Source organism: Leptonychotes weddellii, chromosome 2 (assembly GCF_054177405.1).
Source record: "Leptonychotes weddellii isolate Sample4059 chromosome 2, ASM5417740v2, whole genome shotgun sequence".
Lineage (NCBI taxonomy): Eukaryota > Metazoa > Chordata > Mammalia > Carnivora > Phocidae > Leptonychotes > Leptonychotes weddellii.
The window spans coordinates 68,871,110-68,896,664 of NC_138370.1; the positions used below are offsets into that span (position 1 = coordinate 68,871,110).

The 25,555-nt window shown below is 41.2% G+C and overlaps 1 protein-coding gene across 2 annotated transcripts; it reads right to left on the reverse strand.

Moving 5' to 3' along the window:
* Nucleotides 1-802: 802 nt before the first annotated feature.
* Nucleotides 803-15,128, reverse strand: LSM6 (LSM6 homolog, U6 small nuclear RNA and mRNA degradation associated). 2 transcript variants are annotated; one of them, XM_031022821.2, is made up of 5 exons: nucleotides 14,972-15,098; nucleotides 13,448-13,551; nucleotides 6,393-6,508; nucleotides 3,007-3,120; nucleotides 803-1,094 (listed from the first exon to the last, which is right to left on the reverse strand). In XM_031022821.2, the coding sequence occupies exons 3-5, from the start codon at nucleotides 6,484-6,486 to the stop codon at nucleotides 1,060-1,062; spliced, it is 243 nt and encodes an 80-aa protein (XP_030878681.1). In that variant the 5' UTR covers nucleotides 6,487-6,508; nucleotides 13,448-13,551; nucleotides 14,972-15,098; the 3' UTR covers nucleotides 803-1,059. The 2 variants fall into 2 exon arrangements, with proteins under 2 accessions (XP_030878681.1, XP_006751607.1); XM_006751544.3 differs by lacking the exon at nucleotides 13,448-13,551 and having other exon boundaries at nucleotides 14,972-15,128.
* Between the last annotated feature and the right edge of the window lie 10,427 nt (nucleotides 15,129-25,555).

A 25,555-nucleotide genomic window follows, 5' to 3' on the forward strand; every position in this document is an offset into this window, starting at 1 on the left:
AGAAAGCAGGGTTGTGGAAATCTCATTAATAAACTGTGAAAACCCTCTCAGCAGGAGTCACAGAATGCAGAGGGGCCGCCTTGAGCCAGGCAACAGGAAAGCTCAGTGCTCTGCTCCTGGACAACATCTCACTCCAGCGCGGCTCAGATTCGAGAAAGGCGGCCCAAAAGCCCCTCCCTGAGTGGGTGGGGGAGAGGGGGAGGAGAAATTCTCCTCCAATCACAGTTAGGCGACTGGAACCTGAGTAAGTTTACAAACTCCAGGCTTTGCTTTAATCTAAACGACTGCCAGACGGAGGTAAGTACAGGACTAGTTCCTCCCCTCCTGTGCTTCATAAACATTAGAGAACACTGATGCCAAGGCTCCCAAGAGAGGGCAAGAAAATCGGGCAAGTCTACCTGCGCAGGACGAGGTGCAAGGTGACTGCAGACTGACGTCGCTCTTAGCTAACCGGAATATGGCCAACCTTCAGAGTTCCCTCAACTCCATGCACATTCCCGCTCCCTCTGTGGACATGCCCCCTTTAGATCCCCAGCTCTATTTTCTATCCAGGTGACAGGATCAGAGGCTGAACTTCTGACCTCGCAAATCCTTTGTGGCCTCGGACTGAAACCAGATGCTTCTGTAGAACATCTTCCCTCGAGCATTTCATGTGGCAAGCCGAAGAAGATGGGCCAAAGAAGGACATCTCTAAAATGGTTTAATGATCATCATACGCATGCTTTCTTCAGACAAGTGAGTAAAGCAAATCCAATCAAATGACACGGTTTGAGACCTGAATTAAAAATCATGTAGAGAAAAATGGTTTTTTCTTTCTTTTTTTTTTTTATTCTTTTGCGTTCTGCACACTGACACAGCAGGAAAAGAAAATGCCTAAAACTTAAATATGGAGGAAGCTCTTTACAACTACATCCACGATTTTGTGCACTTCTCTCACTCGCATGTCAGTGAAAAATCACCAACTATTATGAAACAGGACAAGTCACGTCACAAAAGAACCAAAAAAAAATCTCATAAAAAATATATCCAAGTATGAAAAGTATTGTCCTCTTGGCATCTTCACATCCTTCTCTTCTGTGTACTTATATACAACACTGGAAAGAAAAAAAATAAACACATTGAAAAAAAAAACCTGTGCTTAAAAAATCGTAATAGCAAGTTTCAAAAGCAAATAGACTTTAGCCTAACAGCTCTGCAAACTGAAAAGGAATTTTCATACCACACAACAAATTCTAGGACTACCGAAAAACTAGATTTGATGAATCTAGACCTGGGTTTGACATCTTACGGGACTGTGTTCTAGTGTTCACTATGTATTTGACTGTAAACTGTGACTGGGAGGATAAAAAAAAATGGCTGTGAAAACCCCTGGAATATAAGAATGTTTTATAATTATAATAATTCTGCTTGTAGTAAAGTAAATCAGTAAATTTACCAGGCTAAACCTCAAATTAACAATAAAAAACATATTTTCATCCATCGCTCCAACATAAACTCTAAACTTGCTGTTTACTATTTTAACTACAACAGGATAAACAAGAGCTGAGGAGTTTTGGGGGTTTTTTTGGGTTGTTTTTAAATACTAAAATCTTTATTCTGCGTTCCCTTTTAAAGTATCAACCTTTGGTGTTATCCAAAGTTTTGCTCAGCTATCCTCTTGCGACCACCCAAACTGAACTCTTTAGGACATCAGAATAAGACAAAACTTAGTAACTAGGTGACTCTGGTCAGGCTTTCACAGAGGTGTTCCTCCCCTCCCACCCCCAGACCCCTCAGACTCTGACCCGTCTGTTCAAAGTGAACATGAAGAGGTATCTTGATCAAAGAACATAGCACAAATTAAACAGGATCCTTTTTAAGAGACAAAGATGTGAATTTGGGAGTCTAAGGGTAACTACCACTGATTACATCATGGAAAAAGTTTTCATGAAGGGAAGCAGCAGAATGACGGTAGAACTGGACCAGCCCAAGAAGCAGTGAGCACGGGACAGGATCCAGCCTGTCACCACTCACAGGTGACTACCTCTCTCAGCTGTCTGGAGATGGGGAACGATCAGAACATTTCTAGTAAATGGGGGGAGTAAAATAAGACTAATAGAAAAAAATCGAGGAAACCCTACATGTTGGAAGGAATAAAAAGCCAGCAAATATGTATACAAAGACAGGAGGTGAAGAAATATGGTACTGTAAGAACAGGATACAGAATACCTACAACACAAGTCAGGATATTTAGTTCAGAGCCGAGATCCAACTGTTAAGGGGGATGAAGAAATTACCCAGAACTAAAGAATTCACATCAATAAAAAATCCAAATTCAAGAGCCCCCGAGCTCCATTTGGGGGGATGGGACCAAAAGGGGGGGATGGGGGATAGGTCAAGGGAGAATTCCCTCAGTTTTGATGTTTTTCCCTTCCCCCTGAGAAATTCAAATACGACTTCTTTGATAGTTTTTTTTTAAGACGAGGTACTTAAGAGTAACCATAATAATCATAGCAACATACTAGCTGTTAAAAAGTGGAGTAACTTTAGAATCATGTTTCCTACTTTGTCATTTTTGCCAAACTAAAGGATACAAACCTCCACAAAAAGCATTTGAACGTTTAAGAGAGAAAGGACAATCAGGACAAGCTACCTGCCAGATACTGCAAACCAAAGATACAGGGGAAGTAGTGGCCACTCTTACAGCTCCAACTTCCAGTGTGAGAGGCAGCGTCGGGGGAATTTAATAAACTGTATTCGGGGCTCTGGGTCAGTGTCCTAATGCCCCTCAGGTCCTCATTAGTAAAGAGAGGGAAGGTGAGAATGTCTAGTCCAAAATTCTGCGAAGCATCTTAAAAAAAAGACACTGGTCACAATGAAGATCTGAGATTGAAGAAGTTAAAAATAAACAACGCAAAACTAAAACTAAACTCTTGAATTAGGTAGAAAATCTGCTGGGGATCCTGATTATAAACCAAAAAAAACTTTTCTTGGATGTTGCACAACCGTACGGCGAGAGAATATTACCATTGTTTCCACGGATAAATGCATCACCATACTTATTCTTCAGCTGTCCATTTACATATTCTTCCGTCTGCTCCAGGGCTATATTCATGTAGCCGTCCAGGCAAGCCAGGACCCCTGGAGGCAGATTTCGTCAAAGAGAAGATATACAGGGCAAATAAGAGTTGAAAATTACAGGGTATACCTTAGAGCTGACAATCGCGTGATTTGTTAGCTCTTACATGCTTAATATAAAAATTCACACTGTAAGTGAAACACCATCGTTTCTTTCTACGCCGATGTGAGTGACGGCGAAGAAGCATACAGGGCGAACCCAGTCGTGGACCCACCGCCAACAGGGGAAACATTAAACTATCACGTGCTTCCTGGGCTATGTGGTTAACAACAGCAAGTCCTAAAGCCTTCACAAAAATCACATAACGCGCATATTCCAAATAAAATAGGGTTCTCTGAAAGCTAAAATCGGGAGTGGGCAATTGTGCAGGGACAAATGACCACTGGCCAAGGCTCCTCGCTGCGAATGGCGCTCCTTACTTTAGCCACTCAGTGAAATATGGGTCTGGCAGATTTACTGCATTCCTTCGCAACATCTACTGCAGCAGATGAATGTACTCCAGGGTTCAGAGGAAGTCTCCACAATCTGTTAAAATAATAGGAGAGGAGACAGCAGTTGCTCCTGAAGGAACATCCGAAAGCTGTGACTCGTGAAGAGCAGCTTGAGAAGACAGGGCACCATATTGCATTGTAACACACCCCTTTCTGTTTTGTTAAGACTTCGAAGAGTTTCAAATCCAGACTAATATAGAAAAATGGCCAAGAACATTCTAAGGAGCTTTTAAGGAAACTGAGTGAATCTTTTTAACTGTGTTGATAGTATAAATTGTGCAAAACTTGCCCTGATAACTTTTCTCAAAAGATGAATACATATAAGCCTCTGAGTCTCTAACTTCACATGGTGTTTTCTAGAAAAAAAAGAATCGAGTAAAAACAAATACTACAAGTTTGATTCAATTAGCCAAGTCGATAGCTTCTTTTAGTCTCCACTTCGTTAATATGCTCCTCACTCCCTGCCTCTGCCCCCGTTTTCCTCTAAACAAAAACGTTTCTTTTCCAAACTGTGTGTGTAATGAGAACACACGACAGTAATCTAACGGAATACTCCTAGAAGCTGTACACTTTCAAAGAATCAGAAGAGATTATGAACAATAACTAACAATTATTTCCCGTCAAAAGAAAGCTTAAGCTATAACTTTCCAGTTTATTTCCTGCTGTATTATTTTACATCTAAACCACAATCCTAAGTGAGCAAGAAACTTCCGAAACATGACACGCAAATCTGTTTGAAAGTTAAGCCAAAGCATTTCAAAATGAAATATTCACTAATAGAAAAATATCTATTCTCCTAGCAAAGGTTGTTTTAAAAGATTCCAGGAGGTTGTAATAGTAACCCCCTCCCATCTCTAAGGGATAAACTACTATGAATAACAGAAAAAAACAGTTTTCTTCAAACTTAAGAGAAATTGCTACAGAAAGCTGGGGTTTTTTAATTTAATCATGATGGCTACTAGCCATGTGAAAGGCTGTTCAACCTCACTAGTAAACAAAGAAAGAGAAATACAATGAAACTATTACTTGTTGCCAATTAGAATGGGAACGCTGAAAACAAGGCTAATACAAGGGTTGTTGAGAACACAGAGAAGAATAAGCCCATCTGCCCGGAGGGGAGGGCCATTGGGCATGCTCATTAACACAGAAATCCTAGGCCAGGGAATCTATTCTAAAGAAATACTTGGACAAGTGCTCAAGATACATGTCAAAGGAGCAGAGCTGTTTACTTAAAACAGCAAAAATTGGTAAACACCTGCAAGCCCATTAATAGGAAAACTGGTTAAAAACAAAAACAAAAACTGTGGCACATCTACACAAGGTACTCCTATGCAGCATGAAACACTCTGTATTGTCAGAGAACTGAATGCATTCTTTCACGTAAAAAGAAGAAGAAAATCAGGGTGTATGTATAGCTGATCCCATTTATATAAAATTATGCTTATATGGACACAGGTCCAGACTGGTAGGCCTGATTATCTCTGGATGGAAGAATTTGCGGAGACTCTGCTTTCTTCTGTATACTTTTCTTCATTATTTGCTTTGAAATTCTTAAAGAAAAAAAAAAAAAAAGAAAAGAAAGAAAGAAAAAGAAAAACATGTATGCTACCTTTATAGATAAAAAAAATTTTCCCTAACAAGTGTAGAGAAAAAAAGTCAGGCTAGGCTGGTTGATCTCCTCAATGAAGCGGGTTCTGAGAAGACACTGAACACAATGTTTCCACCCTAACCAACTGCTGAATATGCTCAAATCTCTAGAAGTCTGTTATCTCCTTTGGGCTCATCAAAAGTTCATGGGTGTGAAGTGGTATGTAGAGACTTTATATCTCAGTATTCAGTATAAATCTATTAGTTCCACTATAAAAATTGAACTGGAGATAGGTTATTGATGTCAAGAAACTAAAGCAGTACATAAACAGCAGGGTGATTTCTTAACCAGGCTTTTAGTCAAGCTTGAGTTGGGAGTCCTAGCTCCTCCTTTACTAGGTGGGGAGAAACAGATACCTCAAAGGATTTATGTGAATATAAATCGGAAATTGAAATGATTAGCACACACTGGACACATAGTAAGTTCTCAGGAAAATTAAGTTTGCATGTGTGGAAAGAGGAAAAAGCTCAAGACTACCATCCTCATTCAGAAAAGAGACCAAGAAAAGGCTTTACTCTGCTAATGAATTAGTAAGCTGCACCCGTGAAATATTCCAGGTCATTAACGTATTTGAATTTTGGAAGATTAGGATTTTAGTAACTAAAAAATGGCATTTGACACCATTCCTCCCACAAAATTAATTTCAGGAGTGTCACAGCCTCTTTTAAAAAGAGCATTCTCGAAAAGAATGGAAAGGTGTATCTGGATAGCACGTGCACTGTAAGAGTGGGAAGTTCATGTTGTAAAATGATACCGTCTAAACAGCTGCTTGCCAACCTTGAATACTTCGGCAAAACCAAATGCTGCTGTGCTAAGTGTTCTTCGGTTTCCAGTTATTCTTGCCTTAGGTGACTGAGAATCCTGGCTATTACCAGGACGTACACATCCAGTCGCAAAGCAGAGACAAGGAGACAACAGTCACATAAGTCACACCGGAAGTCAGAAGCACACAATCTGCCATGCACCTTGTCTCCAAAGGGAACCATCTCAGAGGTAGAAAAAGAAATGGGCATAAAAACTACTGGTAACCAATTCCTTTTTTTCTACTGGGTATGTTTAAGAGCTTAATAAAAACCAGTTAGGTCATATTTACTCATTTAGTTGCACCAGTGAGGAGAAAGCATGAAAATATTACCTCGATAATCCACTCCAGAATTCAATTTTACCACAACTGGTCGTCCGATGATTTGCTTTAAGAAGTCACTGGGGGTTTGCTTCCGTAGACTCATTTTAACAATCCTGATCAAAAATCTGAAAAGGAGCAATAAAAGTAAAGACAAAAGTTAATTATTCACCCAAAAAAGCATATTTATAGGAAATCACGTACCAAAGGACCACATATGAAGACTCAACAATATTCACTTTATTCACTCCTATTACAACATGACAGCTAGCATGTTTCCAGTACTTACTATCAGCCAGATGCTAAGCTAATGCATGACGTCATTCAGCTATCCCACAGCAACCCCATGACACGGCTTCATCATGGCTCCCTGTGTTAACAGAGCCCCTGTTCTTAATCACTGGTCACTACTGTCTCACACACGGGCAGTACGCCCATTACAATCACTGCCACCTCCATCATTTACCGCCTGCTCATTCTATGCTGAGATCCTTATAAACACGGTCCCATTTAATCTTCATAGGAACCCTGAGAAGAAAGTCATAATATCCCCATCTTGCTAATGAAAATAAAAGCATAAAAAGCTGAAATAATGTGCCCCTAAATGTGATGGAACCAACATTCAAGCTCAACACAGTCATATTTTAAAGTCTGTGTTATATAATGCAGACATATTTACAAACTGATGCCAAGATACTGTTTCTAAAAATAATTATCACCGTAACTGAGAGCTAATATCTTAGTGTACTGTATGCCAGCACTCACCTAAGCACTTCTCATATGGTAATCCATTTAAACCTACGACGTGATGGGGTAGGTACTGTTTTTAATCTTCATTTTACAGATGAAGAAAGAGTCACAGAGCTCCTGCTCTGGTCACATAGCTAGTAAGTGGATGACCAGCTCGCGATCTGAATCACAACCTTATACAGCCTCTTGAAAGTTACTAATGCAGCCAGAGCCTTTTATTTACTCTATTAGAGCAGATATACACTCTATATAATTAAGAGAAAGTCTTGTCTTTTTTAAGTTTTTATCTTAATCACCCGGTGCTCATCACAACAAGTGCCTGCCTTCATCCCCATCACCCATTTCACCCATCCCCCCTCCCACCTCCCCTCTGGTGACCATCAGTGTGTTCTCCATAGTTAAGAGTCTGTTTCTTCGTTTGCCTCTCTCTTCTTTTCCCTTTGCTTGTTTGCTCTATTTCTTAAATTCTACATATGAGTAAAACCATATGGTATTTGTCTTTCTCTGACTGGCTTATTTCACTTAGCATATTATTCTCTAGCTCCACCCATGCCACTGCAAACGGCAAGATTTCATTCTTTTTTATGGCTGAGTAATATTCCATTTCTCTCACACACACGTGCATGCGCGCACACACACACATATACACATATATATACAACCTCTTCTTTATCCATTCATCAGCTGATGGACCCTTGGGCCGCTTCCATAATTTGGCTATTATAGATAATGCTCTATAAACATCAGGGTGCATGTATCCCTTTGAATTAGTATTTTTGTATTCTTTGGGTAAACACCTAGTAGTACAATTGCTGGATCATAGGGGTACTTCTATTTTTAACTTTTGAGGAGCCTCCATACTGTTTTCCACAGTGGCTGCACCAGTTTGCATTCTCACCAACAGTGTACAAGGGTTCCTCTTCCTCCACATCCTCCCCCCCAACACCTGTTGTTTCTTGTGTTGTTGATTTTAGCCATTCTGACAGGTGTGAGGAGGTATCTCACTGTAGTTCTGATTTGCATCTCCCCGATGATTAGTGATGGTGAGCATCTTTTCATGTGTCTGTTGGCCATCTGTAGGTCTTCTTTGGAGAAATGTCTGTTCATGTTTTCTGCCCATTTTCTAATTGCATTATTTGGCTTTTGGGTGTTGAGTTTTATAAGTTCTTTATATACTTTGGATACTAACCCTTTACCAGATATGTCATTTGCAAGTGTTTTCTCCCATTCCAGAGATTGCCTTTTAGTACAAAAAAGTCTTAAAATTCAAGAACAGGAGTCTGAAATACAGACAGAGCATTATATACCCAAATCAAACATACACAGTTGCCAATCACTCCTTTCAAAATTCATCTTGTTATGTAATAGTTATCTGGGTCAAAGTATTTTGATAAACAGAAGTAACAAAACTGTAGTTACTTAAGCAAAAACTAACAGCAAAAGGACTTTGGAAATTACTATTTCTGTTTCGGTCAAATTCAGCTCACTGTTATTTTGTAGCCATATGGTACTGACACTTAAAAATCAGTATGGAGGGCGCTTGGGTGGCTCAGTCGTTAAGCGTCTGCCTTCGGCTCAGGTCATGATCCCGGGGTCCCGGGATCGAGTTCCGCATCGGGCTCCCTGCTCGGCAGGAAGCCTGTTTCTCCTTCTCCCACTCCCCCTGCTTGTGTTTCTGCTCTCGCTATCTCTCTCTGTCAAATAAATAAAATCTTTAAAAAAAAAAAAAAAAATCAGTATGGATGCAATATTTTAAGGACTCTCCTCAAGAACTCAAATTGTTTTCAATCCAAATTTTTATAACACTTTCTCCCATAAACATCACTGCTTACTTCAAGTCTATCCACTCCATGATCTGAATATGGGTTCAGGAACATCGTTTAGAGATTTTCTCACAGTGAATCGGCCAGCTCAAGCAGTTTGGTTAAGCTAGAATGCTCAGTTACTGGCTTTTCATTTCTTGAACAAATACGCATATGTCCGCACATATTTTAGGGAACTCCAAAAACACGGCATTCACACAGGTTCTGACCTTAAAGAACTTAGAATCCAGAAGAATTTAAACTCTTGCTCCAAGAGTGTGAGTAAACAAAAGTGATTATAATTTAAGGAAAATAATTTTCTTTAACCCCAAAAAATCAACATCCTCAGTTAAATAAAAGAAAATGCAAATTTCACAAAGTACGCTTGAACTTGGAGCTGTTCTTTGGACCATTCCCCACTCCATCCTCCTGAGGCTTGAAAGATGTTTAAAATGCGATCAGCTAGTGATTTTACTCAGCAAATTTTAATTTAACTTTCCCACTGGATTGCCAGTTTATTTTTTTAGCTACAGTCTCAGTAGATAACTGGAATTACAACTACTATTCAGGGAGACCACTATTCATTTGAGACTCAGACCACACAATTTTATTTATGCTGTTTTGAGCACAAGAAAAAAATATTACAAAGTAAATCCTGTAACAGATTCAGTACTCTTGATGAGTTTAGTAAAAACAAACAAATCTTCCCATTTGTCTACAAACTGCCTTATTTATGTCCTGAACACGTGCTGTTTTGTCACTGAACGGGTCTAGAGACTATTAACTCTGAAGGCCTGATGGAGACTCAGCTCATGAGTCAGGTGCATTTCTTATCAGATGTGAAATCCCATGATGGTGCTTTCTACAAGACCGAGACAAAACTAGCTGTTTCCTTCGTGTTAAAAAAAAAAACAAAACCCACTAAGATGCATGGTCATGTGAAAATCTAGTTGACAGGAATATTACTAACTACCTCATCCAAAGTTAAAAGTTAATGACAGGGGCGCCTGGGTGGCTCAGTCGTTAAGCGTCTGCCTTCAGCTCAGGTCATGATCTCGGGGTCCTGGGATCGAGCCCTGCATCGGGCTCCCTGCTCAGCGGGAAGCCTGCTTCTCCCTCTCCCACTCCCCCTTCCTTGTGCTCCCTCTCTCGCTGTTTCTCTCTCTCTGTCAAAAAAATTAAATAAAATCTTTAAAAAAATAAAAGTTAATGACAGCAAAAAGACCCCAAGCCTAGACAAACTGCTGGTATTGGCTATTTTTTAAAATGTTATTCGTCTTCTTTCTTCACCTTTTTAAAAAGCACAGATAATACTCTTCTAAGCTCATCAAAGATCACACCTCTGCCATTAAAGCCACATCTTTACTCCAATTAGCATCAATCTCTTCCCGAAGGTGTTCAACACTTCAAACTTCTGTGCAGCGCCTGAGTGTCGGATGCACAGGCTTGGGGGGGCGGCGGGTAACACTAATAAGATACAGGTAGCCTCGGGCCTTCAGAGTTTACACTCCAAAGCTGGCCCAAAAACATGTCATTGGAGAACTTTTTAGAAGTTGTATGTATGTGGATAGAATTATGTGGAGAACAGCACACAGAGAAAACAGCTCACTTGGCACAGGCCTGGCAGAGCAGAGGATTTCTGGAGGTGACACCCCTGCTGAGTGGGAAGGAAAAGGAGCCCACCAGCCAAAAGGAGAGAAATCTTAGCAAAGACACTGGACGGTGCATTTGCGTTCGAGGAGAAAATGCTACACAGGCCAAGAGGACAAAATGTAGGCGCAGTAGGGAGCAGGGCCACATTCCTGGCAAGCAGAGCAAGTCAGGCTAAGAGACCTTGGACTTGAGCTGCCAGCTCAGTTTCCCAAACACGAAAGCAACTGGCTCACTTGGAGATTCTGATTCAGTAGTTCTGGGGCAGAACCCGGGAACTGGTTCGCACACGCCCGGCAGATTTCTCTGACCTGGCAAGTCTGGGGAACACCATGTCAGCGACAGGAAACACGACAGGGTCATGAGCAGAGATCTGCCTGAGCTCGGCTCCCCACGGCGGAGCATAGGTGGGCCACCTCACCTAGTTCTGACATGGCGGCGTTCCCCAAAGGTTGTCCTGGCTACAATCTGTCACTACTCTCTTTGACATTCTCTACTTTTTTTGTACTAGTTTTTCGCCCTCAAAAGATGGGAAGCCATGTGAAAGGCAAGACTACTACCAAGCTTTTCATTTTTTCTCCAGAGCATCTGCATTCTGCTAAATCTCTTGGGGAAAAAAAAATTTCAGAAGTTATTTGAAAAGGGGGTGGTTGCCTCAAACACATTTTATCCATCACTCTAGGAGACCACATCTTCTACATTCATCTTCATTATGCTTCCTTGGTACTCCCCGTTACTTAATGACTTGCCCATAAATCCATTTTCTATGAGTAAATTCACAATTTTTCCCATCACTTGGCTCACGTAATTTTAAGTGTTCATCTTTTAAATTGGTTAAGGCAGAAGGCACAGTTCTGACCATTTCTGAAGCGAGAGAAAAGCCTCTTGAACCATAAACACAGAAGAGGAAAAAGGCCTCCTTTCTGCAGGGTCACCTTGATAAAACTTCTCCCTTCAAAATTAAAGCCATAATCCCCTCTCTGCCTCTCTCCCTCCCCCGACTCCTACTCAGGCTTGTTTTAAATGACCTATTTTCAGAAATGGCTATTAAGTCAAAGGCAGTATATTTTCTGCCAGAAGCTACTGAGAGGTCTAGTAGAAGAACATCAGCAAACTGCCCTGCAGAGATTTTTTTTTAGTAAAAGAATGGGGGAAAAAGAACCAAATTTTATTCATCCAACGATGTGTCAGGCTGCGTTAGATTCACGAGCAATTCACACAGTAACCCTGCAAGGTGGCAAGCACAACTAAGGTGGGGTCCCAAAGCCTAAGCCCTTTCAAAGCTGCCCTTTGGAATATGTCTAGATCCTCCCGTGACAGGTGGGCAACAGCCACAGACATCTATGGAGATGTAGGGGAGATCCAGCTGGAGAGCAGGAGCACTGGCGGAAAAATGCCTAAAGGGACAAAGTGCTGTCAATTAGCCTGCGAAGAAATACAATGGTCAAAGGTTAAGAAATCTGTCTAACGTGATTTTGAGTTACGTCACTGAGCAGAAGACACGCAAATCCTTGCTTCTTGGCAATAGTTACCTGTAAACTTTCACCTCCTTGTAGAATATTTACAGTTTAGGGTGAAAAAAAATGTGAAAAGTAAATAATTACAATGAAGCATAACATTACAACCCACGTAAATGCAGCTCGAGACTAATACCTCAGTGTCTGAGAGGGCATCAGACACTGAGACCGGCTCTCTAAATATCTCCCTTCTCAGACAGTTGGGGTACCTAGTCCTTCTGAAGGCTTCATACCAATCCCTCCTCCCCACACGGTAGGGGGCTACCTTCCTCCCCTCCCTCACTCCAGCCCCGAATGCAGCACTCACAGCACCCCTTTCACTTATCAGGCTGTTGCATAGTTCTCCTGCTGACCAGTCTCCCGTGGTAGGTTCTAAGCTTCTCAGAGACAGGGAAAATGGTATCCCTGGTACCTAAGCTCACTGGCCAACCGTGTGGGAGGCATCTAAGGTCAGTGCCAAGGAAAATCCCTGTCCCTTCCTCCCCCACCCACGAACTATGGGTAGAGTGACTACCACAGTATCATCTGTACACTTAAATGGCTACAGCATAGTAATATCTCTGTTACTGACCAGCAAATAAAAGAAAGATGAAGAAAACAGACATGTTTCTGTGTTGTACAAGAACCAGCTGCATCCGAGTCAATGGAGATGCTTGTTAAAATGCAGATTCCTGAAGTCTACTCCCCATCAGACTCCCCAGGCAAGGGGCACTATAACTTACATTTTATAAAGTTTCCCAAATGATTCCTATAAGCAAATGCGGACATTGAGAAACGTCCGGAGACATTCTGGATTGTCTTGAATGAGGAGGGTGGTGCTAGTACGGAGAGGCTAGGGGTGTTGCTTAACATTCTACAAAGCATAGATAGGACAGCCCTCCACAACAAAGGATTATCCAGCCCAAAATGTCAACTGAGGTTGAAAAACTGTTATAAACCCTAAATCAAAAAACCATTGTTCTCTGGTCTTAAAGTGACAAGGCATCTTTAAAAACCTTCAAGGTACAACAAATGAGAATGGGAACAGCTCAATTCTAATTAGATGATAGAGTACAAATTATAACTTAGTAGATGGTTTTATTCTGATAGAAAGGGAATCTGTAAACAACTGTCAAAAAGTCTTGAAGGGGTTGCCGTTCTAAGTAATGGATTTCTAGTCCCGGTCATGAAAATGGTCAATTTTCCCATTTTTCAGTGTGACACTTCCCTCAAATGACTAAAATCTCTGTTATCTGGTACAATTCTAACAGGACAGAATAATCCAAGTGATGGCAACATTTTTTTAAATTCTCATACAAGTATGCCACAGTTTAGTTGAGAGACCACCCAATGCAGCATAAGTACTCACTTGGGAAACGGAAAACCTGAATTCTAATCCCAGCTCTGCTACTTAATTTAGCTGTATGCCTTGGAGAACTCATCATTTCACCTCTCAAGGCCCAGGTTCCTCATCTGCAAAATAAGGGAGTTATGCTAGATGATCACTTAAGAGATCATCCTGCTCTAACAGTCAGCCTATCCAGTAACTCCAGTAATGCATTTACACACACACACACACACACACACACACACACACACCCAAGATAATCCTCTAGACTCCTGCACAAAATTCAAGCAATTGGAATTGTGAAACACTACCATAAAAAAAAAAAAAAATCCAAAGAAAGGCTGATGTATTAGACATATATTATGAGCTACCATGCATTTGGTGAGAACAGGCACAACCTTACATGAATGATGTAAACTGCCAAAACTTCTGGAAAATAACTGGGCAATGGGTATGAAGATCTAAAAAGATCATACTAGAACACAGCATCTATTGTAATAACTTCCTTGCCAGGAATCTAGTCCAAGTAAGTCATCTGTAATACAGTTTTTAAAATAAAGTTAATCAAAGTATTACCTGGGATGCTAAAATGAAAGAAAAATTCACAAACACCCTAAATGCCTCACAGCTGGGAAATGGTTGAATAATTTATGGGGCCTACACAATGACGGAATAGGTAGCCAATCAGAAGATGCAAAATTAGAAATGATATTTAGGAAGAATTTTTAAATGAAAGTGGACAACTATTTATACTGTTAACTGATACAACAGGTAGTCTTAGCTCAGACAGAAAGTAGCACATACGAGAATAAAATACAGAAATTACGGATGGCTTTCAGTGAATATTACTTTCTTCACTGAACCGTGTTTTCAATTTTTCAACAGTCCTCTGTTACTAAGGCGTGGGGAAGGGGGGCACACTAACCCACCACCAACCTTATCTGCCATCATCCTAATGCTAAACACCCTAAGCAGAAATACCCCCAAGGAGCAAGCGCACACACCTACGCAACCAATGCCCTGATGATAGGAACTAACGCCATACAACTGTGGGCGTCCGCAACCTGAGAACTCGGTAAGGTGGGCTAGTCCAAGCTCTTAATTCCTGGGGCTCAGGGGAACCACCCCGATGTAATCAGTGCAGCCCCGGAGCCCTAGGAAGCGCGGCCGGCCCGCGCAGTCGGGGCCCGCTTTCCCGCCCAGCCCACAGGCTCAGGTCTGGGTTCCTGCGCAACTTGGACAATCAGGAGTGGTCTCGGAAGGCATCTCGGTGGGGCCAGGTCGCTGCCGTTCGTCCCCGCGCGGTCTCGACGCCCCTCCGGAGGGGTTCTCAGAGCCAGGGACCACAGATCTCCTGGCCTTTCCAGGAGCCGAGGAGAGCCTGAGCGCATTCTGCTGGCGCCCGGGGTCCGCGTTCCGCCCCCTCTCCCGCCCCCGGCGCCTTTCCGGGGCTGCCTGGCCCAGATCCCCGCTGCTGCTCCCCAAGCCCGCCCCGAGCGAGCCAACACTGGGGCCTCCAACCGCCCGCGCGGTTGCCTGGCTCACCTGGTGGCCGGGATCCAAACCCCCTCTCCAAGTGGCCCACAAGGCCGGCCTCCGCCGAAGATCCGGAGGAAACCGAAAGTGAAACTGCCGAGGCAAGCGGCACTTTCCTGCAGCAACCGAGGATTGCCTTTCCTGACTACGGCAGCCTGCGGGGACCGAAAAGGCCAGACTTCGGTGGCGCGCGCGCAGCCTAGAATCTCGTTTTGCCTAAAGGCAAAGTTGGTGCTTTGGAGGTCAAAGGAGAAACCGCTGGTGCTTCCTCTTTTAACAGAAACAAACACCCCTAAAATAAAAAAACCAAACCAAACCAACAAACAAAAAAACCAAACTGGAAGTGATCTTTTAGCAGGGATTTCCTTTAGGCAGAAATGCAAGAAAGAGCTTGAAGTCATACTACACTGGAATTTACTGCTAATGTAATGACTATACTCAGAGAGATCCTTGAATAAGTTAATGCAAATAAACAAAACAGGCAGCCTCAAATCTTCAAATCCACCTTTGGATTTTGATTTAAGTGTGTGAAGATGAAGTCATTATTAGCAAGAGATTGTTTCCATGGCAACGTTAATTGCCACAAAAAGAATTAAAATCACTAAAGTAACTCCGTATTATAATGGCATCAATTGCGTTACATTACAATCTTTAATTCTAATTGGAAATGGTGTGCAGACATTATTTAAGTGCTGCTATGGGAACTTGGTTTGGAATTTTGCATGAATTCTCAATATTCTTGCTATTAATGGAAAGGGCAAAGAAAAAGAAGAAAACTGTCATACCAACACTTGATTCCATTTTGTCTTCACACACATACCCTCAACTTAAAACTTATACTTTAATTCTATTTGTGATTTGTAATGCTATAAACAAAGAAATAATATCTTTAAACAGATTCTTAACCCCATTAAGTGTTATGGATCTAAGATGCAGAATTTTTTCCTAAGATAAAGATGAGTTTCCCTGCTTGGAAACCTCTCTTAGCTGAAGAAATGAACCCTTGATTGATATGGCGACAGAGAGCAACTGGTGTGATTTGGTGGAAAAAAGAGATTTCTTTATATCCTTCCATAAAAGCTTACTTTGGGTAAAAGCCGAGCATTACAGATTTATGAAAAGGCTGTATTTGAAGTTCTTGCAGTATAAAATATAATGTAAAACAATTAAGTATCATTTAAATAAAATAATTAGCTGCCAAGAACAAACATAATAGGATGTAAAGAAAGCCCTGTCCCTAAAAGCCTTCTTCACAAAAAACCTCAAATTGTACCGCATTCCTCACTGGTTGTTTCAATTATTTAAAAAAAAAACAAGAATTTTTTAATTCATAGCCCTTTTCCCATTGCCACAGAACCCTGATGGAGTAATTTATTTTTTTTATTAAAGATTTTTATTTATTTATTGAGAGAGATAGTGATAGAGAGAGAGCATGAGAGGGGGAGAGTCAGAGGGAGAGGCAGACTCCCCGCCGAGCAGGGAGCCCGATGCGGGACTCGATCCAGGGACTCCAGGATCATGACCTGAGCCGAAGGCAGTCGCTTAAACAACTGAGCCACCCAGGCGCCCCCCTGATGGAGTAATTTAGACTGGCGTGGTAGGCAGGGGGCAATGAGACGTTTTAAGGGCACGGTTCATCTGCAGGGGTAGTTGCAGCCTTTTTCAAGGGGCATGGATCTGTAAGGGCCCAACTAGACAAATGGGGTGGGCACCATGAATTACTTCATGAGCCAACAAGTTTATCAAAATGTAGTTGTGGGGTGCCTGGGTGGCTCAGTTGGTTAAGCGACTGCCTTCAGCTCAGGTCATGATCCCAGGGTCCTGGGATCGAGTCCCGCATCGGGCTCCCTGCTCTGCGGGGAGCCTGCTTCTCCCTCTCCCGCTCCCCCTGCTTGTGTTCCTTCTCTCGCTGTGTCTCTCTCTGTCAAATAAATAAATAAAATCTTTAAAAAAAAAAAAAAATGTAGTTGTGCCCAGAATCCCCTCAGCAGCTTATAATTGGCTTTTACTGATTGTTTCACAAGTTTTCCTTCAGCATTTTTTATTATACAAAGGAAACATGTGCAAGACTTCTTCTGAATGTTAGTCCACCAACACTAACTTCAAGTTCTTCAAAACCCTGAACACAAACATTAATTTATGAAGGAGCCCTAAAGTCATAAATACAATTTGACAAGATTTAGTTTAGCTTACACAGTTTAATTTAGCTGAAATGTGACAGTTGATAAACCTATACTGACACATCATTATCACCTAACTACCTGTCCATAGTTTATATTAGGGTTCTCTCTTGGTGTTGCACATTCTATGGGTTTTGAGAAACTTATGATGACATGTATCTGCCATCATCGTATCATGCGAAGTATTTTCACTGCTGTAAAAGACGCCTATTCATCCGTCTCTCTCCACTAACCCCTGGCAATCACTGGTCTTTCTAATGTCTCTATGGTTTCCCCTTTTCCAGAGTACCAAAAAGTTGGAATCATATAGTACATAGATTGGCTTTTCAGATTGGCTTCTTTCACTTAGGATTGTGCATTTAAGGGGTGCCTGGGTGGCTCAGTCCTTAAGCGTCTGCCTTCAGCTCAGGTCATGATCCCAGGGTCCTGGGATTGAGCCCCACATCGGGCTCCTGCTCTGCCGGAAGCCTGTTTCTACCTCTCCCTCTGCCTCTCCCCCTACGTGTGCTCTCTCTCTGTATCTCTGTGTCTCAAATGAATAAATAAAATCTTAAAAAAAAAAAAAAAAGAAATGTGCATTTAAGTTTTCTTCATGTCTTTTTATGGTTTGATAACTCATTTTTTTAGTGTTAGAGAATATTCCATTTTCTAGATGTACCACAGTTCATTCTCTTACTGATGGACATCTAGGTTGCTTGCAAGTTTTGGCAATTGTGAATAAAGCTGCTATAAACATCTGTGTGCAGGTTTTTGTGTGGACCTAAGTTTTTAGCTCACTTGGATAAATACCAAGAAGCACATTTGCTGAATCGTCTGATGAGAATATGTTTAGTTTTGTAAGAAACTGTCACACTGTCTTCCAAAGTGACTGTACCATTTTGCATTCCTACCAGCAATGTCTGCGTGTCCCTGTGTTCCACATCTACACCAGCATTTGGTGTTGCCAGGGTTTTGGATTTTGGCCATTCTTGGAGGTATCTAGTGGAAGTTCATTGCGGTTTTAATTTGCAATTCCTTATTGACATATGACATGAGGCATCTTTTCATATGCTTATTTGCCATCTGTATATCTTCTTTGGTGAGGTGTCTTTTCTGATCTTTCGCCCATTTTTAAATCAGATGGTTCTTTTTTATTGTTGAGTTTAAAGAGTTCTTTGTATATTTTGCAAATACAAAGAACAGATATGTTCTTTTGCAAATATTTTCTCCCAGTCTGTGGCCTGTCTCATTCTCTTGAGGCTATTAGTCTCAAGATAGGCAAATGTTGGTATAAAACACTAAGGTGAACCTTGCCATTTCACTCTTTGTTCCAAATGTCTATAGTCCTATGCCTTTATAAAACCATGTTCTTCAGTGTTTCATGTTCATAAGAGAAGGTATCATGTCTAGCTTATTTTATAAAACACCCAACAGCACTGTATGTGGGCAATTGTATTATGTTGATGCTGATATGATAGATATAAATATGGAATTGGATTGGCCAGCAGTTCCAAAGCAGATTTGAGTACCTAATCAGTGTTATGCTTCTAAGAATACCGGCTGGTATTGTTGCAGCAATGCATTACCTGGTATGAGGTGCGGGCATGCCCTTGGACCTATCCTGGACATTCGGACTGGACAATAAAAACACCTAACCTATCACATCCTAGTTTGGGGTATTTGGACCACTATTATCTACCTTTTATCATGGGATGTGAAAATTATTTGTTAAAGAAGATGAGAAGAAAGACATTCTATAGTTGTTGAATTTCTTCTCCCCCCCTCCTTCTTCCCCCTCCTCCTCCTCCTTCTTCTTTTTTACAATGTAGCCTTTCAAACGTGCCACTTTTATGCAGGGTCTCAATTCCAATTCTCTACCTCAAATGGAGCCAATGCCTTGCCTCTTGTGCTCATGGGCATAAAAACTGTCACTCACTTCCATTCTTCCTTCTAAAACAATTCAAACTTTATCATCTTCTGGGTTTTTGGGACAGCCCTAAACCTGGCCTCATCATTTGGAGCCCAGTCCCATTTTCTTCACCAAGCCAACTCCTAGGTTTGCTTAGGTCTTAGCTCATGTGTCAATTCCTTAAAGAAAGCCTTTGATAATCCCTCAGACTAGATTGGGTTCCTCCTCTTGCTCATGATCATAGTACACTATACTTCTTCTTTGTACCACTTGTAAATGCTGTAATTAAATAACTTTGTGTGTCTCAGTGTGTGTATGTTTGTTTGTTTCCTACCTCACTAAACTGTCTGTTCTATGAGGGTGGGGCCAATGTCTCTATTATTCAGCACTATACTGTTATATCTTCTCAGAAGGAATTGACTGATGGACAGATTTCTCAGGAAAGGCCATGTGCCTCTTATTTGTTTCAAAAGATAAGATATATTCTACATCATTGGCACTTGCTTTCAGATGTAATGTTTGAGATGTTTAAATACATGTTCAGACTTCATTGACCATCATTTTGAATTTCATAAGAGATGGGCTTACAGTCTGAATTCCTGCGAGGGGAGTCTTCCAAATGTCCTGATGCTTTATGCTCCACTGTGAACTCTAGAAAACCTCTCTCAGCTGTAAAATTCAGTGAAATCGGTGTGACGCTGCCCTTGTATTTTAATCAAGATGAACTTGAAAGGTGAACATTATAAGTGGGAGAAATTATTTATAATTTGGTAATAAAAGTTTATGTCTAACACTCCAAATTTCATACATCTGCTATGTGCTGGCCCTGAGATATAAAACAATTGAAGTTGCCTTTACCTTTGGCCTTATATGAAAGGTCATAAATTAGAATGATAGCATTCGTCCTCTTTTCTAGCTCACAAAATTTCCATATTAACATCTTCACCTCAAACATAAATGGTTACCCAGCTACAAAGAAAAGAGTTGTGTTGGCCTTTATGAATTATAGTTTATGTTGGAAATCTGTGGTACATAAGGCTGCTATTCATCTTGCCACAGAGTGCATCTACTTTAATGAAGCTAATTCGACCCCAGTGAAACTAATTAAAACTGTATGGCCAGCTCAAATAAATAAAGTACAGTATATAAAAATTTAGGAATATTTTAGATATCAGCAAACAACTTCCAAGGCATGTGGTTCTTTTAACTCTTAAAAATGCATTTTGACATCTTTGAGGCATTTTCTTTTCTAGAATACCTGCTACCAAGCTTATTTAAAATAAATTCAATTTTCAAAATGTTCCTTTCTAATGTGGTTTTCACTGATAATGTGAAAATTTTGATTTTTTTCAACTACAAAAAACCCGCAATCCATTTCTACTATGACATATCATAACTAAATTCATTCCAAAATGTTAATGAATTGGACCAGTGCTTTATGTTTAGACTTTCAAAAAAATGTTTACAGCAAAAAAATCCAGATGTCCTTGATTTTCCAGGGTGGGTTATCAAATCCATATGCTTTTTCGGTGTGACTGCTTCTTTCACCAGCACTGTGGTATAGTTAAAATGCAGCATATTATAAACTAGTAGGGTCAAGTTCAAGAACAACTCCGGAATCTCGGGCCTTCATCCAGGGAGAATGCAAAAATTTAAGGCCAAATGCTACTTCCCTGTAACTTTTAGCACTAAAAGATGGATGCTTTCCCCCCAAATTCTGGATTAGTAAACATAAGGTATCTGAAAATGACCAATGGGCTAGCCTAAGTTCCTTCACCTCAATTTTGTTTTTCTTAAGTAGTTGGCTTTCTCGCTCTCTCTAACATCAGAAGAGATGGATGCCTCTGCAGTCACTGAAGTCGTCGCCATAAGAGACACATCTGTTGTTACCTAAAACTCTCGAGAGCAAAGACTGTAGTTGTTTCTCTTCTGACAAAAGGTGCACCAATGCCTGGATGCATTTCTAGAAGGTCACCACACATAGAGGGTGCTCAACTGTCTCAAAAATACAACATTCTCCTCTTTTCACATGAACCCCAAAAAGAACTGAGGGAATTGACAGTCATCTTCATGAATTGTAACTAGAAAAAATAATAATATCCTCTTACCTTGAGGATCTTCGCTACAAACTCAGTTGAGAAGAATCCAGACTGCTTTTATTAGAAGAATAAGCAAGGTCTTTTGATTGAAGCTGAAGAACTGTGACACGCAGGTTGCAGAGGACATAAAACACAGACACAGCTTCCAAGATAGTCAAAAGCAGGACAGATGTTACAATTTCTGTCTGATTGACTCTGATCACACTGGGTGGGTGAAGTCCTGAATAAGTAGGCATTTGCTAGATTAGGATCCATCCTAATGCCATGTCCAAATGACAACTTGTTCCTTTTTTAAGTTTTGTGCATTTTGTTCAGCACCTGGCAAAGAAAAGATGTTTCTAACCATAAATGGATGAATAAATGCCTAAATTGGTGAATCCTCAGTTGGTCCCAGGAGAAGACCCTCTGCATACCATTACTTGAATACATAGTAAATAAAACACGAAAGAAGATGAAGTTCCCTGGTTTGGACTCTACAGGAATCAGAATCTCAGCACTTCTTGAGCCTTGTTCCCCCACCCTCAACCACACAATTAATTAATCAACATTTCTTCATCAATGATTAAGTGCTGGAAACTGGTGATTGCTGTCCAGGTCTGATTTTTTGCATCCATTCCTATTCAGAGGCAGCAGAGATCTCAGAACCTTCACTGAAACTTGTTTTTCCCTTTCCTAACTAGACAAAGAACACACTAGTTCTACCTTCATCATATAAATTACTCCCTAATTACACATTAAGGCAAACTAGAGTCTTCTAAATCCTGGCTCCTCCACCCCCAAATAACTTAAAGAAGGTTTTCTAGTATAATTTATTGTGAGTAAAATTCAGTAGTACATTCATAAAAATTCAAAAACCAAGAGAAAAAGATTCTGGAGGAATTCTATTCTAGAGGAAATTGATTGCTCTTTCAAAACATAAACGAAGACGACTTTTGTATTCTTGGGGTGTGTGTATGTGTTTTAAAGAATAATATTTTGTTAGTCACCACTAGCTGGAGCAGAGGAAGCCTTGGCTAAGCTCTGTGCGTGGCTTCTTTCCATCTTTGAAGTTCCTTCATTCCTAAACCACAGGCAACTTTCTGTTGGCCCAAGAGCACTCGCCTAACTTGGAGGTATTATTTGACAAAGCGTGAGGCCATGAATTTCCCACAAACCTGCACAAAGTGCTATATTAGAAAGAGTGAAACTTTTCGCCTGAGAGCAGCTGCTGAACAAAACTGGGGCAGGGATGATTTTCCTCCTCAGACCATTTGTAGGACCGATGCCAGTACTAAAGCTGAATGTATGCATCCAACAGGGATCTGCAAGGATCGGTAAGGCCGGCAATCCTTAAGTAGGCCACCAGAGCTCACTCAGCCCTCAGTCTGAGAAGGACGTGGCAAGGGACAGCAACACAGAATAAGAACGGCCACTGGAAGACACACTAGAAGCAAAGTTGTTGTGGAGAAAGGGGATAAGGAGGGAGTAAGCCTTGCCTCCTGTTAGGGGAAAGTAGGCTCTAGGACAGCGGCATCAGCCTCCCATGGGGTTAGAGAGTGCTGGCCAATAGAGGGGAGCCATCTGAAGAAAGCCATTGTCTTCAATGCCTTACCAAAGATTCCTTGCCATGGCGTATCTCCTTCCCTGAGGTCCCAAGCCGTCCCCTGACATCACTGAATTCTCACTAGGGTGTTCCTCTCAAGGGTCCCCATCGAACTGGCTCTGGGCTCTGCACTTCTGTCCTCTACACGTTCTCCAAGATAATTCACGTGCTCTTGGTCTCTTCCCCAGGTTTTCAGTCCAATGTCATCATGGCAAAGACCTCATAAACTTATTTCTGATAAGTTGATAATAGCAAATCCAATAGGCGATTTTGCCCCCGTGCATTTTAATAAGAGAGATTCCTCAATAGCCTAAAGTAATAAATCTCTTACTAGGAAGTGAGAGCATCAGCACCGGGCGTGGGGAGGTAGTGCAGGTATTTAGAGGTGTGACGGCCTTCCCCTGCCAAGCCAGAGACAGGCCCACTTGCCCACGGGTGCCGAGCAGACTATGACCAGCCTTGCTGTTGGATGGGGTAAGAGTGAACTACATTAGACTCTGTCCATCTCACTGAAGTCAAGGAATAAAACAGCAACTGTTTGCCAGAAAAGGCAGGGGGAGGAGGAGGGAGAAGGACATGAGGATGGTGTGGGATATATTTTATTTAACTTGAATGATCTAATATTTAAAAGCCAAAACATTGAGGCTTCCTACTGCCATCCCCCCAGAATGCAAGTCCTCTATCCTCCCAAACAATCCGAACAGTGCCAGCTGTCATGAAGGTGAGGGCATCAAAGACATTCCAGATGAACATGCCCAATTATTTCCAGAAAAATCGATCCAATTAAACCACAGGGATGAAGTATTATTTTCTACCAATACTGTTAGCATTTTAGATCACACTTCAGAATGTAGTTATGCTCCCTCCGTGGACTTGGGTGTGGAAGGGCAGAAGGTCTTCCAGAAAGGGCGTGTGTCTTCGGAGCTCACGTCCTGTCCTGGCTAACTAACTTTCAGTTCACCTACCAATCCAGCACATCTAAGTCTGAGCCAGAAGGTTTTTCCAAGTCTGGAAAAACTGATAGTTTATTAAGTATGTGTTTGTACTGAAGATGGACCAAGAAGTGAGGGCAAATATGAACATTTAATGAGACAGGTTTATTACTCTTAAGGAAAAAGGGGAGCCCTGAGTGAGATGTCATTCTTTAAAAAAAAAAAAAAAGTATTTATTTTTATCACACAAATACGACATGTTTTCTGCAGATCGACTACAGGTTAAAAAAAAAAATACACCTCAAAGTTTGCCTGTTATTTCACAGCTCAAAGCAAAATAGCACGTGAATACAGAGCTTCCCAGGACTCCGAGCTCTGTCTCTCGCTCTCTCTTGCTCAGTATGATACTCATTGCTATGTAGTCTTTTCTTCTCATTTAATTTATACCTAGTGAAGATCTTTACATGTCAATGAATAAAAAATCATTTTAATAGCAGCATAATACTCAGCCACAATTTAATCTCCTCATTATTAAACAACTATGTATTTTAACTGTTTGCCACAATAAGAACATAGATTTAAATATGTGTGTATGCATTTTTTTTGGAATGCTTATCTGAGTATTTCCTTAGATAAGTCCCCCTACATAGAGTCACTATTTCCAATGATTTGCACATTTAAAAGGGTATTTTGCTATGAGTATTGCCATATTTCTCTCCAGGAACACCAATTTATACTCCTTTCACAATAAATGAGAGCCAAAAGACAAGTGTTTTCAAAAATAATCTAACTAGTTTGTAAATGTCTGTTTATTTTTCTGCCTTTATTTATGGAACATAAGCTCCTGGGAGACAGGGAGAATGCCTAGTTCCTATTACGTCCCTAGTACCTAGCACATGCTTAACCCTGAGTATTCCTAGTATTTGTAATTTTATATATTTGTGTTTAAGAGGCACCAAATTGGATATGCTTCAGGCCCTACATAACCTGGAATTCTCCTGCTAACACTTCCTATTTGGCCAGATACTGTACTATGCATTTTACGAATACGATTTCATTTAATCCTCAGACAATCCTAGGAAGTTACTGTAATTGGTATCCCTGAGCTGTAAATGAGTTGACCAAGGCTCAGAAAAGTAATTTGCCCAAGGTCACATGGTTGTGGGTCTGGAATGTGAACCAAGGCAGCTGACCTCCACAGTCCATGCTCTTTTCACAACTCCCATTTCTTTTAAATTGTACAGATTACCAATCCGTATGTTGCAGTAGTCATGGGCCAAATAGCTAACTTCTTTCCAGTTGTCTATTGTTTCATAGCCATCACCCCCAAAATTAGTTCCTTAAATAAAGATCATTCTGCTCTCTCTTACGGTGTCTGTGGATGAGAGTTTGGGATGGACCTGGGAGTTTCTGGCTCCAGGTCTCTCCCAAGGTTGCAGTCAAACAGTGGCTAGAGCTACAACCACAGTGGGGTAATGCCGCTGGAGGTTAGCTCAGCATCTCTCTCTCTCTCTCTCTATCTGTGCTCACTGGGCCACTCCCCATGGTCTCTCTGCATGGGCTAGTTGTGCCTCCTCACAGCATGGCAACCTCAGGAGCCGGACAATTTACAGGGTGATTGAAGACATTTTGAGTGAGTGTTCCAGCAAACCAGGTGGAAGACTTTGACCCAGCCTCAGCAGTGACGAAGGACCACTTCTGCTATATTCCATTGGTCAGAACACTCACAAAGCACTTGTACTTTTAAGGGAGCCATCAGCCCCGCTTCTCAAGGGGAGGGGTGTAAATCGCATTGTAAGAACATGTGGGATGGGAGATCTTGTTGCTGCCCTTTTTGAAAAATACAATCTGCCACATTCCTAAAATTTTCTTCATCCTGTGAACCATGCTTTGACACTCATGCTTCATCTAT

Bases quoted from the DNA above. Each gene is read 5' to 3' on its own strand.
- LSM6 (XM_006751544.3), bottom strand. From the start codon at position 6,486: ATGAGTCTACGGAAGCAAACCCCCAGTGACTTCTTAAAGCAAATCATC. The intron at 3,121-6,392 runs GTAATATTTTCA...ATCTGCCTCCAG, and splicing joins TTCTGGAGTGGATTATCGAG to GGGTCCTGGCTTGCCTGGAC. The intron at 1,095-3,006 runs GTAATATTCTCT...TTTTCTTTCCAG, and splicing joins ATTTATCCGTGGAAACAATG to TGTTGTATATAAGTACACAG.